This window comes from Phyllopteryx taeniolatus, chromosome 17 (assembly GCF_024500385.1).
Source record: "Phyllopteryx taeniolatus isolate TA_2022b chromosome 17, UOR_Ptae_1.2, whole genome shotgun sequence".
NCBI classification, from domain to species: domain Eukaryota; kingdom Metazoa; phylum Chordata; class Actinopteri; order Syngnathiformes; family Syngnathidae; genus Phyllopteryx; species Phyllopteryx taeniolatus.
In genome coordinates, this window is record NC_084518.1 from 18,200,079 (window position 1) to 18,213,939 (window position 13,861).

The 13,861-nt window shown below is 41.0% G+C and overlaps 2 protein-coding genes and 1 long non-coding RNA gene across 3 annotated transcripts; 2 read left to right on the forward strand and 1 right to left on the reverse strand.

Annotated features, from left to right (window-relative positions):
• Positions 1-178: 178 nt before the first annotated feature.
• lrwd1 (leucine-rich repeats and WD repeat domain containing 1) lies at positions 179-9,864 on the reverse strand. The gene is made up of 16 exons (XM_061752982.1): positions 9,776-9,864; positions 9,158-9,244; positions 8,839-9,073; positions 8,332-8,451; positions 8,111-8,257; positions 7,074-7,145; positions 5,554-5,901; positions 4,493-4,607; positions 4,311-4,405; positions 3,381-3,591; positions 3,225-3,297; positions 2,927-3,070; positions 2,748-2,851; positions 1,667-1,825; positions 1,109-1,218; positions 179-1,002 (listed from the first exon to the last, which is right to left on the reverse strand). The coding sequence occupies exons 2-16, from the start codon at positions 9,235-9,237 to the stop codon at positions 856-858; spliced, it is 2,160 nt and encodes a 719-aa protein (XP_061608966.1). The 5' UTR covers positions 9,238-9,244; positions 9,776-9,864; the 3' UTR covers positions 179-855.
• LOC133467757 (uncharacterized) lies at positions 1,076-3,842 on the forward strand. The gene is made up of 3 exons (XR_009785311.1): positions 1,076-1,232; positions 1,595-1,688; positions 3,294-3,842. It is a non-coding gene; the product is annotated as an uncharacterized LOC133467757 (long non-coding RNA).
• Positions 9,865-10,009: 145 nt separating the features above from the next.
• alkbh4 (alkB homolog 4, lysine demthylase) lies at positions 10,010-13,429 on the forward strand. The gene is made up of 3 exons (XM_061752984.1): positions 10,010-10,232; positions 10,771-10,959; positions 11,427-13,429. Exons 1-3 carry the CDS (start codon positions 10,131-10,133, stop codon positions 11,946-11,948), a joined length of 813 nt encoding a protein of 270 aa, XP_061608968.1. The 5' UTR covers positions 10,010-10,130; the 3' UTR covers positions 11,949-13,429.
• Positions 13,430-13,861: the final 432 nt, after the last annotated feature.

A 13,861-nucleotide genomic window follows, 5' to 3' on the forward strand; every position in this document is an offset into this window, starting at 1 on the left:
CTGTCACCTGACTGTATGTAAATATAGAGTCTCTCTGTTAAACCATAGTTTTTTTTTTGAATCAGTTAATATTTTGGTCAACTACATTTTTTTCCTTAAAAATAGACCTTTTTCTGTAATAATATTGGAAAGTGTATTGGACATTTCTGCCCCCTTTTTATGGCCTTGTGTCACGACCATGGAATGTCTGTATGTAATTTTTTAAAAATGGTATTTAAAAACAAAAATGGTATTTAAAAACAAATATTTTTTATTTAACACCCATAAGACAATAACACTTTCATTTTCATTCAAAATAAATGTTTATTATTGTGGTTGTAGTTGGCAGTATTTAGGACCTCTACTGTAGCTAAACGAAAATATACAGTAGAATCCAAAATTAAAAAATTACAAACAATTCATTCATATGCATGAAAATGTCAGAACATTTTAATAAAATGTAATAAAAGGCACACAAAAAAAATCACAGTACTTTAAATGTTTCATGCTGAGTTTGCTCTTTCAACACAACACATTGCGTTTCTGTGGAACTCGAGTAACTATAAAAGTACAGTGACGAAATCATTAGAACAAAATGTCACACAGTGACCATTTCTTCAGTAAAATTGACCAATGTAGAAGATTCAAATATATAAAAAATGATCTTGTACTCAGATTACGAGTATAAAAAAAACTAGCTGAGGTGGTATGCGTGTTTGCATACTGTGGTAGTGGCTAACGTTACACCACGTTATGAAACCACTGACATCTTGAATTTTGGAAACGAATCCAAAGAACATTGGGTACTCACACGAGTGTCGACTCTCGCCGGACACTTCATCATACAAGTAGTATTAATAGGTTGTGTTCAATTGCTCAGGGCACCGTCTTCCACACCATCACCATGTTCTTGTCGCTGAGGGCCACCAGGTACCGGAGGTCGGGGTCCATGGCCAAGCTGTTGATGGACGGGCCCTCCACCTGGCCGAGGCCCTTGCGGACGGGGGAGGGCCACTGGAGCACCTGAGCAGAACGAGCGACACGTTAACGGGTCGGCGGAACCTGTGAGGTCGTTTCTTTCCTTCTCGGGCTAAACGCCGACGACACCCCCCTTGCTTTCCCCGCTTACCTCCGTGGGTTCGATGGGCTTCCCGGTCTGGAAGCTTTCCTTCTGGAGGTTAGCGACATGGTACGTCCACAGCTTGCCTTCGCTGTCGCCACACACGACGTAAGCTCGACCTAAAGGCAGACAGGTTAGTTATTTCAATGTCATACATTATGCATTAGCACTCATTTGTAAGTCATGTGGTTAGTTCTATTACAATATTACTCTCTGAATTGTAATAAGTAAACATGTAAACTGGCCCGGAGGGTAATGAGTAACACAACCAATTGGTTTTACTGTAATCACAACTGACACGTACAGTGACTGAAGAGCCAGCATAGTCAGATAGGAGGAAGCAAGGTGTATAATTGCTTAGACAGAAAATAAGTGAAAAGATCCATCTAGAAAGTTTTTTTTTTTTTTTTTTTTTTAAATCAAGGTAAAAAAAAATAAAAAAAAGGTTAAAGTTGTGCCTTATTTGCTCTTGTTGTTTTGTTGTCATTTGCAAAGACTGGCATCCATGTCAGTTTGGTTCCCATCGGCCCGGGTGGTAAAGAGGAGGGAAAGGGCTGCGGGGCTTACCGGGACAGGTGTTGAGCGACAGGTAAGGAATCTCCGTGTGGGCCCAGCGCAGCTCGGCCAGGACGGCGGCGCGCACGCAGCCGCTCTTGTTGGGCCGCTGCGATCGCGTCCGGTTCCAGCTCCATAAGTAGATGCAGCTGTGTGTGAAGTTCTTGGAGGCTGACCATGACAACAACAACATTAGCATTAGCTATAACAGGGGTGGGCCCGCTTTCTCCTATCTCCTTTCTCTTATCTCATTAAGTAATTGGTTAATTTATTTATTGTAAATAATTCAAAATATCAAGTAAAATAAATTGCAAATAGCGAAAACCTGCGAGTGCCCCCAAAGGGTTTATAATTGCCTATAGATGCCACGAGATGGCAGCAAAGCATTACTTTTGTCTAAATGCAACTCGGAAACTCACTTCAACACAGCTCCTTGGCATCAACATGCCACAAGATGGCAGCAAAACACTACTTTTGTCTAAATGAAAGTCCGCAACACACTTAAACATAGTTCCTTGACACCAAGATGCCACTAGACAGCACCAGAGCACTACTTTTGTCAAGAAGCTACTCAATTCACTTCAACATAGTTCCTTTGCACCAAGAACAAGGTGTGGCAAAAAATACTTTTATTGTAATAGCTCTGCTTGGCCTGAGAAAACAGTGAATTGGTATCTGCAAATTTTGCACATGCCAAACCATGAATATGCAGGGTCTCACAGTACACATTAGAATTTTTAATTTTAATTTGATTATTGTTTAAGTAATTATAATTCAATGAATTACAAATTAAAATGCAAATTGTGATTTCATTATTAAAATAAACTATTTTACATATCTCTTGCTCTCTTCGACAAGCCAATGTTAATGGCTCAACAAACATGATGGTTTTGGAGGTACGAGGATTCCACCTGATGCCAGTGATATTTTACTTCCACATTAAACTTTTTTTTTTTTTTTTAAGAATGACCTAGCTGTTTTAAATATCAAATTTGGCCCCTGAGCTGAAAAGTTTGCCCCCCACCCGCCTATAATCACATACATTCAGATTTATACGATCCAGAGCTGGTGTGGCTAATGAGCGTCCACTTACCCACGATGTCATCAGTGAGGAAACTGAGGCCGTCGACGGTGTGGTAGTTAAGGTCTTTGTCTTCCTTCTCATAAACCGGGAAGGTTACCTCCGCTTCTTTAGACCTTCAGACGCCATGTAGACACTTAGGTTTAATGATGTTTGAGCTGACCACTGCGGGAGTAAAACTTAACACCGACCTCTTTGTGGCGCCGTTGGCCGCGAGCTGCGTGTTGTAGTAGTGCAGGCCGTCGTCGCACGCCGCCAGGAGCTGCGTGTCGGGCCTGGTGGGCGGTAGGCAGATGCGCAGTGGGGTGGAGCTGCTGTCCAACGCCAGAAGCTGCCTGGGGGCAACACATGACGACAAAGACCTTCTCAACACATTACTTGGAATCAACAATGCATTATTAGTGATTGAGACGGAAGATTAATCATATCCCAAGAGTCTACTGTAGAGCAGACATGGTCCAATATAGTTCTTAAAAAAAATGTACTCACACAACTTTAAAGTTGTATTTGCTGTCCATCCCGCCGATGTCCCACAGCACTATCTTGTTGTCGTAACAGCCCGCTACAAGGAGAAACAAGAACAGCGGGCCTTTCAATGTGACTCTTGTGAAACCGGGGTTTTATTTTGTCGCGGTGCTCACTTACTGAAGAGGAAGTTGCCCTGGCGGTGGTTGAAGCAGAGGACTGACAGCGCCCTGCGGCTCGCCCGGAACTCGCCGTAGGCCACGTTGCACCGGGGGTGGATCAGCTTGACCAGGCCTCGCTTTCCGCCCGCCGCCAGGATGCTGCAGGGCTGCGCCGGGGCTTCGTCTCCTCGGGACATCCGCACCGAGGACCACGCCAGCGAGAAGAACTCCTGTGAAGAGAAATACCAAACTTATTCATGTTTATTTATTGGGTTGGAGCAGATTAAGGGCTTTTTATAAAACTTCCTCTGTGGTTTTATTTGTTTTCTGAATCGCAAGTAGGGCTATGCTACTCATGAATGATAAACATAACATACAGGGTGGGCCAAAGGTAGGCTTAGTAGTACCAGTTTAGAATTATGATTTGTGCAATTACCTAGATCTCCCAACAGTTGATTGAATAAAAAACAAACACACTTAACTCATTCACTGGCAACCTTCCTATTTACAATGGCATCTATAGCTTGGACAAAATGCGCACATCTAAAAACATTTTCCATGTTGAATTTCATCATTTGGTATGCACAGCGTGCAATCTGGATTTGAGCCAATTTAAACATTACAGATTTTGACGATGCTGGTGCAAATTTGAAAAAAATAAAATTACAAAAAATTATAAAATCTCTAGAAATATGTTGACATCCAAGTCTATCTCCAAACTGTTAGTTTTTAAAATATGATTTAACATTTTTAATTTGTACTAATTATATATATTGAAATATTTTTTTAAGTACAAAAAAAATATTATTTTACTATTGTCAGAATGTTTTTTTTTTAGATGCAGGCTTTTTCATGCACAGTAGTGTGAATTTAACTCCCTGAAAACTCCCCCTTGGCCAGAAGTAATAAAGACATTATAATCACGAAGTGAACAAGTGGCAAGACAAACCTCTCCAGTCACTTTATACTTCTTCATCACCATGCCAGTCTCACACTCGATCACACACAGAGAGTCTCCGCCGCACGTCGCAACCAAGCGGCTTCCTGTGCAAAAGAAAAAACAAAAACACGCGATGTAGTCATCGCCACAGGTCATGACAAGTCAGACAAGTGAGAGTCTTGTACAACTACCAGAGGAGTCAGGCTGAGGCTGGAAGGCACAGGCCCAAAGTTGAGTGGAGAAGTCTTCTGGGTTGTCCTGCTTGCTGTGACACTGCAAGACGTGAAGAGGCTGCAGACGCACCGGCTGTACCACAATAAACATGGACCACCATTATTATGTGTAACCTTTTTTTTTTTTAGGGGTTAGAGTTTGATAGGAGTACAAGGCAATGAGACGCATGGAGACAGGCAATATAGCCATACACACAGGCATATATTCTTAATCATCTGCAAAAAAAAAAAACTAATGCTACAGCAGCTTCCTGAGTCACATAGTTGTGACTCTTCTTTGTATATCAAGAGTAAAATACTGCCCCCTGGTGGCCAGGGTGCACACACACTAAAAGTATGTTGTCAGTAAAATACTGTCCCCTCGTGGCCAAGGTGCGCACACACTAGAAGTATCACATCAATGGGCATTGAAGCATGAAATCATGATGCACAAACTTGTTTTACATGCAATTATACATCCATCCATTTTCTGAGCCGCTTCTCACTAGGGTCGCGGGCGTGCTGGAGCCTATCCCAGCTGTCATCAGGTAGGAGGCGGGGTACAACCTGAACTGGTTGCCAGCCAATCGCAGGGCACATACAAACAAACAACCATTCGCACTCACATTCACACCTACGGGCAATTTAGAGTCTCCAATTCATGCAGGCACGGGGAGAACATGCAAAGTCCACACAGGCGGGGCCGAGGATTGAACCCAGGTCCTCAGAACTGTCAGGCAGACGCTGTAACCAGTCGACTACCGTGCCGCCTACATTCAATTATATATATATATATATATATATATATATTTTTTTTTTTTTTTTTATTGTTTAACAAAGTACAAGACTGTGGAGTGCTATTTTTCATAATAAAAACAAACTACCCCCAAAAATTGTTTGGTACGAGTGCTTCAGTTCTGAGTGTGGTTACGAAACAAAATCACCCATAAGTCAAAGCACCGCTGTGGTGAAAATTCCTTGACACGTGTACAGAGACATTAGAAGCCAAACCAATCGAAATTAGTTTTGTGCTTGAATACCTGCGTCTCGTTGATGCTCTTCATCACATCATCACTCGTCTCCTTCCGTCCCCTCTTAGCTCCATTCACCGTCACTATTCTTGGCAGCGTCACAAGCTTGCTGGCGGCCGCTTTTTTCGTAGAGGCACGGGTAGGTGTCGAGGGACACTGAGCCCTCGTGGTGGGGCTCACAGGAACAGTGCCACTGGTGATCATCCGGGTTTTCAGGCGAAGGCCGACTTTGCCGGGGCTGTCCTCGGCCGAAGAGGACGCCGCGGGATCGGCTCGCGCCTTTTTACGAGGAGATAGTCGCAAGTCGCTGTCTGTCAACGCCAGGGATTGCTTCCTTTTCACGGGGGTTAGGACCTCCTGGATGATTAGCACACAGCATGAATGCAGGGTCTGACAATTTTAGTGAAAACCTTTACACAGGATCTTTGCTTTACGATGGAGTTCCATTCCCACAGCAACGGCTTTACTGAAATTTGTACATAAGTCGGAACACACACCAGAATCTATCACTAACCTACGCTAACGCAATGTGGGAGCAGAATGTCTCATAAATACACCGCGTCCCAAAAGTCACTATACACTTCCTTTTGTTTATTTTATTTCAGGTCTCATTCAAACAGACGTGAAGCCATCAACATTTGACAGCTTAGGCTCTGCCACTTTACTAATCATATTGATATTGGAGCAGTGTTGCAAAATTTGCATCGAGCAAGATGTTTTTTTGTCCCCAATTGCAGTTCAGCACCAGTTTGAGGAGCTTCACACTGTTCCAACGTGTACAACAATTCACGCTATCCATGGCAAGTTTCTCAAAAGAGGATCTGTTCTTGACAAACCACCGCTGTTGAAAACCCCAAACTCCTAAAGCTGGCGTTTGTGCAAATCCAGGGAAAGTCTATGCGGAGTGGTGCACTGGAAGTCAGCACCATCAAAAGCTTGACTCAACGAATGTTGGGGGACAACGCAGAGTTCAGATGTGCTTGAAAGAAAGCGACATCAAGCAGTTTTTGTATTGTATTTCAACAGTATTTTTGTATTTTTATTCGAGAAAATTGTTTTTCCTTCATTTCAATTCATCTGTTATGAAAACATTTTTTTTTTTGCGACATTCAAGTTCATAGTTACGGTTACATCATCATTAATTGAATATCAAAAGCGTGTCTGACTTCCAACATCACCTCTGGAGCATGAACACAAGTGTGGGACAAAAGATTTCCCAACACATACAATAAATATTTGTATGAAAAATGCACAGTACGGCGGTCATTGAGCATGCCTTCCCGTGCCATGTATTCTTAAGCCGTGCCGTACGCATCATTCACGTGTTAGTACCGTAAGTCACAATAACAGTAAATATTTCTATGAAAGACACTTTTAAGCCATAAATACAAATCCAAAGAAAAATAGTAAGTATGGCGGTAACTAGGCGAGCCCTTTTGTGCTGCATGACTCACGGCGCTACGTAAACTAGTTCTTATCGAGTCGTAAACCGAGGATCCCATGTAGTGATCACTGTGTTTTTGCCTTACAGTGGTTTTGTTTGACAAGTCCTCCTTTGGTTCAGTCAGAGAACACAGGTACTCCCTGGCCATGATCTCAACCTAAAAGACACACAATGGAAAACATGAAGTTACAGTTCCATGAGGACGGGCTGCCAAAAAAGTATTGTGCCATGAATCGGTTATTCACTTCTTCTACTACTACGACTTCTACTACATGATTTCATAGCACTGGATTAGGTACTAGCGGAAAATTCACCCAAAGCTTTATGAGACTGTGTACAAGTACTAGTGCACTCTCTAGTGGGCAGTTGAAGCATAGCGTAAGACTCCTTCCTACCAAGTTAAATATTTGTGGGACTGCCGAAGAGCATGTTCAAAATGTTCATCTCATCCAGTACATCAGAGTTACATTAACAAACCCTACCACAAGAAAAAATAAGTTTCAAATGAATGTATAAAGTTAAAAATTCACCTCACCACCAAATTTTCACCACTCCACAAATATTGACTACGTACTTTTGAAGAATTCCACATTTTTCCCATGAGAAAATTCCAATATTAAATGAAGAAATATAATAAATTCACTACCTTAAAATTCAGCTTTTCGCATTTTTCAAACTCTCACATTCCGTTAATTCCACAGAATTTCAGTTCAGCGTCAGCATTCCCGCACAATTTCTAGACAAATTGTATTCTGTTCATAGTTCATAATCATTTATCGCATTGCACAAAACCACATAATGGAAAAAGGAATTACTAATTAAATTTCAATCAATGAATTTTTCAAATATTTTTGTGATAACCACCTGTTTCCATACCAATATTGTATTGCAATAATCCTGCAAACAGGAGTTGTGCCACAGCAATCAATCGGTATAACTAATTCCTAACGATCCCTTCATTGGTTACTATGCCCATTTCAAGTAATTCTGGCTACCCTGTGGCACCACTGGAAGAAAATTTGGTGTTTATTTGAGGTAAGGTGGAGCTTTACATCAGAGGGAGTGTAGTGAAGGGGCTAGAGACACTAAATATGGAAAAATTTCACATCCATTTTTCATTACCTTCCATTTTGTGAAGTCGCTGACCGAACTGGGTCCATATTTCACGTGCTTCCGCGCCGCGTGAACAAAGTCCTCCTCCAGGGCAGCCATTTTGTCCGCCGTGGTGGGATCCGGGAGGCTGTAGCTCCTCTCCCACAAGGCAATGATCTACGAGACAGCTTGTCAGGGGACATCTTTAACTGGAAACACACTCGAGTCAACGAGACGGCAAGTTTCTGTACCCTGGTCCTCAGGTTCTCTGTGAATACGAAGCGCACGTGATTGGCGGTGCTGGTGATGTCGTTGCCGTTGTAACTGCGCAAATTGGGCAGCAGCGTCATTAGCTTGTAATTGTCACTTACCTGCAGAAGAAAACATTATGACAATAGAAAGTGGTATGACAGTGACTAAAGTATGAAATGATACATTTCAGCAAGGTTAATTTCCTGTGTTTCCTATCTAAAAAATAGTATTATTTTCTTTTAAATAAGTAACAAGTACAAGTAAGAATACATAAACAAAACACAAATAATTCAATAATTAAATATTTTTTTTAAAAGTACTGAAAAAAATATTAATTACCAAAACATTAGAACTACCGCTTAGGATGCAGCTACACTCACTCACAATATTAAACTGAATACCTCTCACTGTGCCTTTAAAAAGGCATAATGTTTGATACACCTCTCGTATCTCATTAGTTTTGCACCTAAGTTAGCATTCCATAAACCTGTTCTTTGCCCCCTTACGGTGATATAAAGGTTGTCCTCCATCTTGACCTCCTCCAGGCTGCATAGAGACGCCATGGAGGCGACGTCCTCCATCTGGTTGTCGCTGAGGTCCAGGAAGCGCAGCTCAGGTAGCTCCAAGTTTTTGGGGAACTCTTGCAGTCTGTTCCCAGACAGATCCCACCGTTCCAGGGACCGAAGGCGGGACAGCAGCTTGACCGGCAAGTCGGGACATTTTAGTCCGAGCTTGGAAAGACTGCAAAGGAGCTCAAAAGTTAGTTTTTGGCATAGCTAGGAACTGGGCGGGGGGAGCTGTAAATAAATCTTATGACATGCTTACGTTAATATCTTGAGCTCCTCGAGTTTTTTGGTTTTTGGAGAGCCTTTCTCCAGTAGAAGCTTCTCAGTTATCTTCTCCATTGTTTCTCTGTAGAAAAGCATGGAAACCACTTACAGTAAAAGACGAGGTCAAGTCGAACAAAGAACAGTCTCCTGGTTGGAGGTGTGATGAACGACTCGCAACCACGCCCAACTATTGTTACCAACTTGACCTACACAGAATGAAATCAAAAGTTAAAGAGATATAAATAAGTTAATGTACAAGTCAGGTGTCTTTGTTTTGGTGTGGTCAGTTCAACCACATTTTAGGGATGGACCAATATTCGGAATTTTGACGTATATCTTTTTTTTTTTTTTAATAAAACGCTCATTAATAGCTCAATGTAAAACTGGGGAAGCTTCATTATTTATTTACTTAAAATTTCAGCTAATTTTCATAAGAAATGCCTCTAACCCGGAGAACTTCCTGCACTTTTGGTTTTTGTTTGAACTTAAAACAGAAAGAAAGAGTAACATTTCAGTCATATTTCAGACATCTTATGAGTCTATTTTGTCTAAATTTGCATTGAGATATGAAACTAGATAACTAAATTACGTAATAGCCATAAAATGTACTTACGAGGAATGAAAGAACTAACTAGCACAACAGAAACTTTCCCGGGGTAGATAGACGTATATCCGGTAGGAGGGGTGGTTTAAACAGGAAATGCCTTTTTTCATTTTAAGATCTTTATTGAACAACCAGCAACGCTAAATAAAATTGTTTCTGTATCTTGAATATACAATCACATGTATCTTTATTGTCTTTAATATGCGTTCTAATCATATTAGATGATTTTATTTTTTATAATAGTTATTTAATGACAATGTACAGTCTAAAACAAGCTTCCCAAACTACCCGCAAGATGGCAGTAGTTATCTTTGTTTGAGGCGAGGCGTCCCTCTAACATGCAATAGAGGAAGATGCAGGTACGATGATGGTTCCGGGTGGTGTTGTTGCTTCTTGTGCATGCAAAGGTATCCGGCGCTGTCTTCTGTGTGAGACGTTAAAAGAAAGTCACTTGCCCGAAAAGAAGGTATTTCCTTGTTTTTGTGGATTGTCATTCCTTTACTTATTTTGTAGTCGCGTACGACAAATTTAGCCGTAGATCACGAGCTACGGGTGCTCTCGTGGAACAATCTGGATATCGTGTTATTACGGATTCGTGCGGATTGTTATTGTGTGTATTGAAAACGTTTTTTTAATATTCCACATCAAGATTTAATAAAAAATGCAGTATAATTGTATATAGTTACTGTTGATGTATGTATTACTTTTATATATTGGTTTTAATCCCTCAAAGGCAACTACCATTCGCACTCACATTCACCTACCAACCTATTTTCTGTACATTTTATGCTCGCATTTTTTTTGTGTGTATGGGAGGGGTAAAACCTTTTTTTTTTTTTTTTTTTTACATGTGCTATCTGTATCGTGAAATTTTACCCATCACAAGTGGGTCTAGAACATGTTCCCTGAAATTAACTGGGGTTCACTTTAAATAAAATTTGTCAAATGTTGTTTTTTTTTTCCTATAATAATCCAATTTAACAAGTATTTCTACGTGGAAGTAGAACGGGCATCTTTTCTTCTACGACCCCGAGACAAAGCTCGCCGTTTGCAAAGATGGCGAGCCGGCGTCGTTCCCCTTTCCCGGAGTGTTCCTGTGGGAGGACTTCCTATCGGAGGAGGAGGAGAAGGAGCTGATAAGCAGCATGGACCGGGACGTCTGGAATCTGTCCCAGTCGGGTCGAAAGAAACAGGTACGAACGATAGCACATGTAGACGGACAATATAACAATACTCAGAGGCATATATTATTTATCCTCTGCGAAGAATGACTAATATTACTGCCGTAAGAGAGTGTCTCCATGTGCAGTTTCCGTAAGTCTGTCCTATACTGCCCCCAGGTGGCTAAGGCACGCACGCCACAGTGAGAAGCACAATATGCATTGAATTAAAGCAGCAAGTGGGACAAAAACTAATTCCTTTTAATTCTGTTTAATTATGTCATTACTGTATGTTCTTACAGAGTATAAATTACGGAGTCCAGTTTTTCTCATTAAGAAAACACGTGACAAACATTTTAGTTTTTTGGGGGGTTTTGGGACAAGGCTGGAACGGATTAATGACAATTCCATTCATTTCAATGGGGGAAGATGATTAGTGATACAAGTGTTTTCAAGGCACCACTGTAATAATAATTGCAATTTTGATTGTGTTATTACAGGACTTTGGGCCAAAAGTAAACTTTAAGAAGAAGAAAGTGCGTCCCGCCAGTTTCAGTGGCCTTCCTGCGTTGAGTGAAAAACTAGTGCTGCGAATGCAACAAGAGGAAAGTCTGGCGGGCTTCCAGCCTGTGGAGCAATGCAATCTGGACTACCACCCTCAGCGCGGTTCTGCCATTGACCCTCACCTGGATGACTCCTGGCTGTGGGGGGAACGCCTGGTCACTGTCAACATGCTGTCCGGCACCACGCTGACCATGTCGTCAGAGCAGGGTCTCCCGCAGCTGGGACTGTCGGGCGAAGTGAACGTCGCCGTGGCGCTCCCGCGCAGGTCTTTGGTCGCGTTGTACGGGGAGGCGCGGCATCGCTGGAAACACGGCATTCTCCGGAAGGACCTTCGGGAACGCAGAGTTTGCAGCACCTACAGGGAACTGTCGGCCGAGTTTCTCCCCGGTGGGCGGCACGCCGAGCTGGGATCTCAGCTGGTCAACATCGCGGCGAGCTTCAATGGAGCTCCTGTTTAGACCATCCACACAACCATCCTGGTTGTTCTAAAAACTATTTGTCGCTATTCTGTAAAAATGCCACAAAGTCAACTCAGTTAATTTTCCACCTTCAAATGTAATCTCAAAAGCCCCTTTACACTGCCTGTAAAAGCCGGCCTATTTCCGTGAACCAGTTTTATATACATTGGATATAAAAAGTCTACACACCCCTATTCAAATGCCAGGTTTTTGTGATGTTAAAAAAAAAAAAAAAAAAAATGAGACCAAGATAAATCATTTTGAAAACTTTTTCCACCATTAATGTGACCTATAACGTGTACAACTTTTGAGGAATTGACAACCCCACAGCCCAGATGTATGAAGAAGACAGTAGATTGTTGTCACATACTAACGTGACAGTACTTGCCAGAAATTGCTGCAGCTTCTTCAGTGTGCTGTCAGCATCTTGGTAGCCTCCCTGACCTGTTTTCGTCTCATCTTTTAATCAATCGCGGAGGGAATTCCATACCATATTTTCTCCACTCGATGACGACTGTCTTCAATGTGTTCCATGGTACATTTACTGCCCTGGAAAATCTTTTATTACCCTTCTCCTGACTGATACCTTTGAACAATGAAATCCTTCTGCTGCTGTGGAAGCTCTAGGCAGACCATGGCTTGTGCTCTAAGATGTGACTACAAAAATGTCAAGAAAATCATACTTCTGAACTTTGTGTGGTTAGCCAGAGGCACACTAAATGATGGCAGTTGTGTGCTGACTCACTATTAATGTGAGTGGATAATTCTGAACACAGGCACATCCCTAAACAGCGTAACAATTTAAAATTCAGCGCTGATGCAAATTTTTGGGACATATTTGACAATATTTTGTTTCATTTGTTTAAGGCACTACTACAGTAGAGTGCGGTTTGCCTTGTCATATTCATGCCGCTTTTTAACATAACAGCCTATCTCTTTTAAATACAGGAACCAAAGTGAAGTTTGACTCATTCAACGCAATTTGAATTGTACCCTAACAGCAAACCTCTGTTCAAAGATTATGATTTCTGCATTGACAATGTTCTTCCAACTTTTCAACCAGCTCCACCTTTTATAGCTACATTATTTATATCATATGTAACTTTTCATAGTTACACCTCCATGCGCATCTGTTTGATATCAATTCTACTAATATTTTTTCAAATAGTGACATTATTTTGAAGTCAGCGTACACACGTGACAGTTTAAATGAAAACTAGGTTGAGTTCATTGCGGGTGGTTCATAACATCGAAAAGTCATTTTAATTATTTGTGGACTTTTTCACTTTTATGTAAACAAATTAAATCAGTACTACTTTTACCAGTCTATTTTTTTACACAAGTATCTAGTTCTATCGGTACAGAGTGTGAGTGCTTTTGCCACCTCTGCTGACTAATGTAGTAGTAAAGTAATAAGGTATTTTGCTCACTGTTTATAACCTTGAAATGTCATGATTACAATAAATATTTGTATAAAAACACTTCTAGGCTATAAATATAAAACAAATGAAAAACAAGTACAGCAGTAACTGAGTGTGCCTTCTTCTGCAGTAGTAGTCTTACGCTGCTGTGCAAACTATAGCGCTGTTGGTAACCTTGAAACAGTATATATTGGAACCGTCTTAAGCCTGTATTTGATTGACATTTAAGATATTATTCCCTAATATATATTTTTTTAAATTCCACACATTTAAACTTTTTTCATCTATTTGGGTTTGTTTTCCAAATATTTGTTTTATAGTACTAGTTGTTTACTATAGTACTTGTTTTATAGTATAGTATTTGTACCTTTTGCATCTAATATTCTTGTATTTTCCCCAAATGTTTTGCTTCATTTTTAGCATATTTGTGAATTTAGAATATTGTTTGTCTTATTTTTTCACAATCTACATGCATGAATGTAAAAGAAATTA

Bases quoted from the DNA above. Each gene is read 5' to 3' on its own strand.
- lrwd1 (XM_061752982.1), bottom strand. From the start codon at position 9,237: ATGGAGAAGATAACTGAGAAGCTTCTACTGGAGAAAGGCTCTCCAAAA. The intron at 4,608-5,553 runs GTATTCAAGCAC...ATTGTGGTACAG, and splicing joins AGAGCATCAACGAGACGCAG to CCGGTGCGTCTGCAGCCTCT. The intron at 1,219-1,666 runs GTAAGCCCCGCA...GTCTGCCTTTAG, and splicing joins GTCGCTCAACACCTGTCCCG to GTCGAGCTTACGTCGTGTGT.
- alkbh4 (XM_061752984.1), top strand. From the start codon at position 10,131: ATGATGGTTCCGGGTGGTGTTGTTGCTTCTTGTGCATGCAAAGGTATC. The intron at 10,233-10,770 runs GTATTTCCTTGT...ACGTGGAAGTAG, and splicing joins GTCACTTGCCCGAAAAGAAG to AACGGGCATCTTTTCTTCTA. The intron at 10,960-11,426 runs GTACGAACGATA...GTGTTATTACAG, and splicing joins AGTCGGGTCGAAAGAAACAG to GACTTTGGGCCAAAAGTAAA.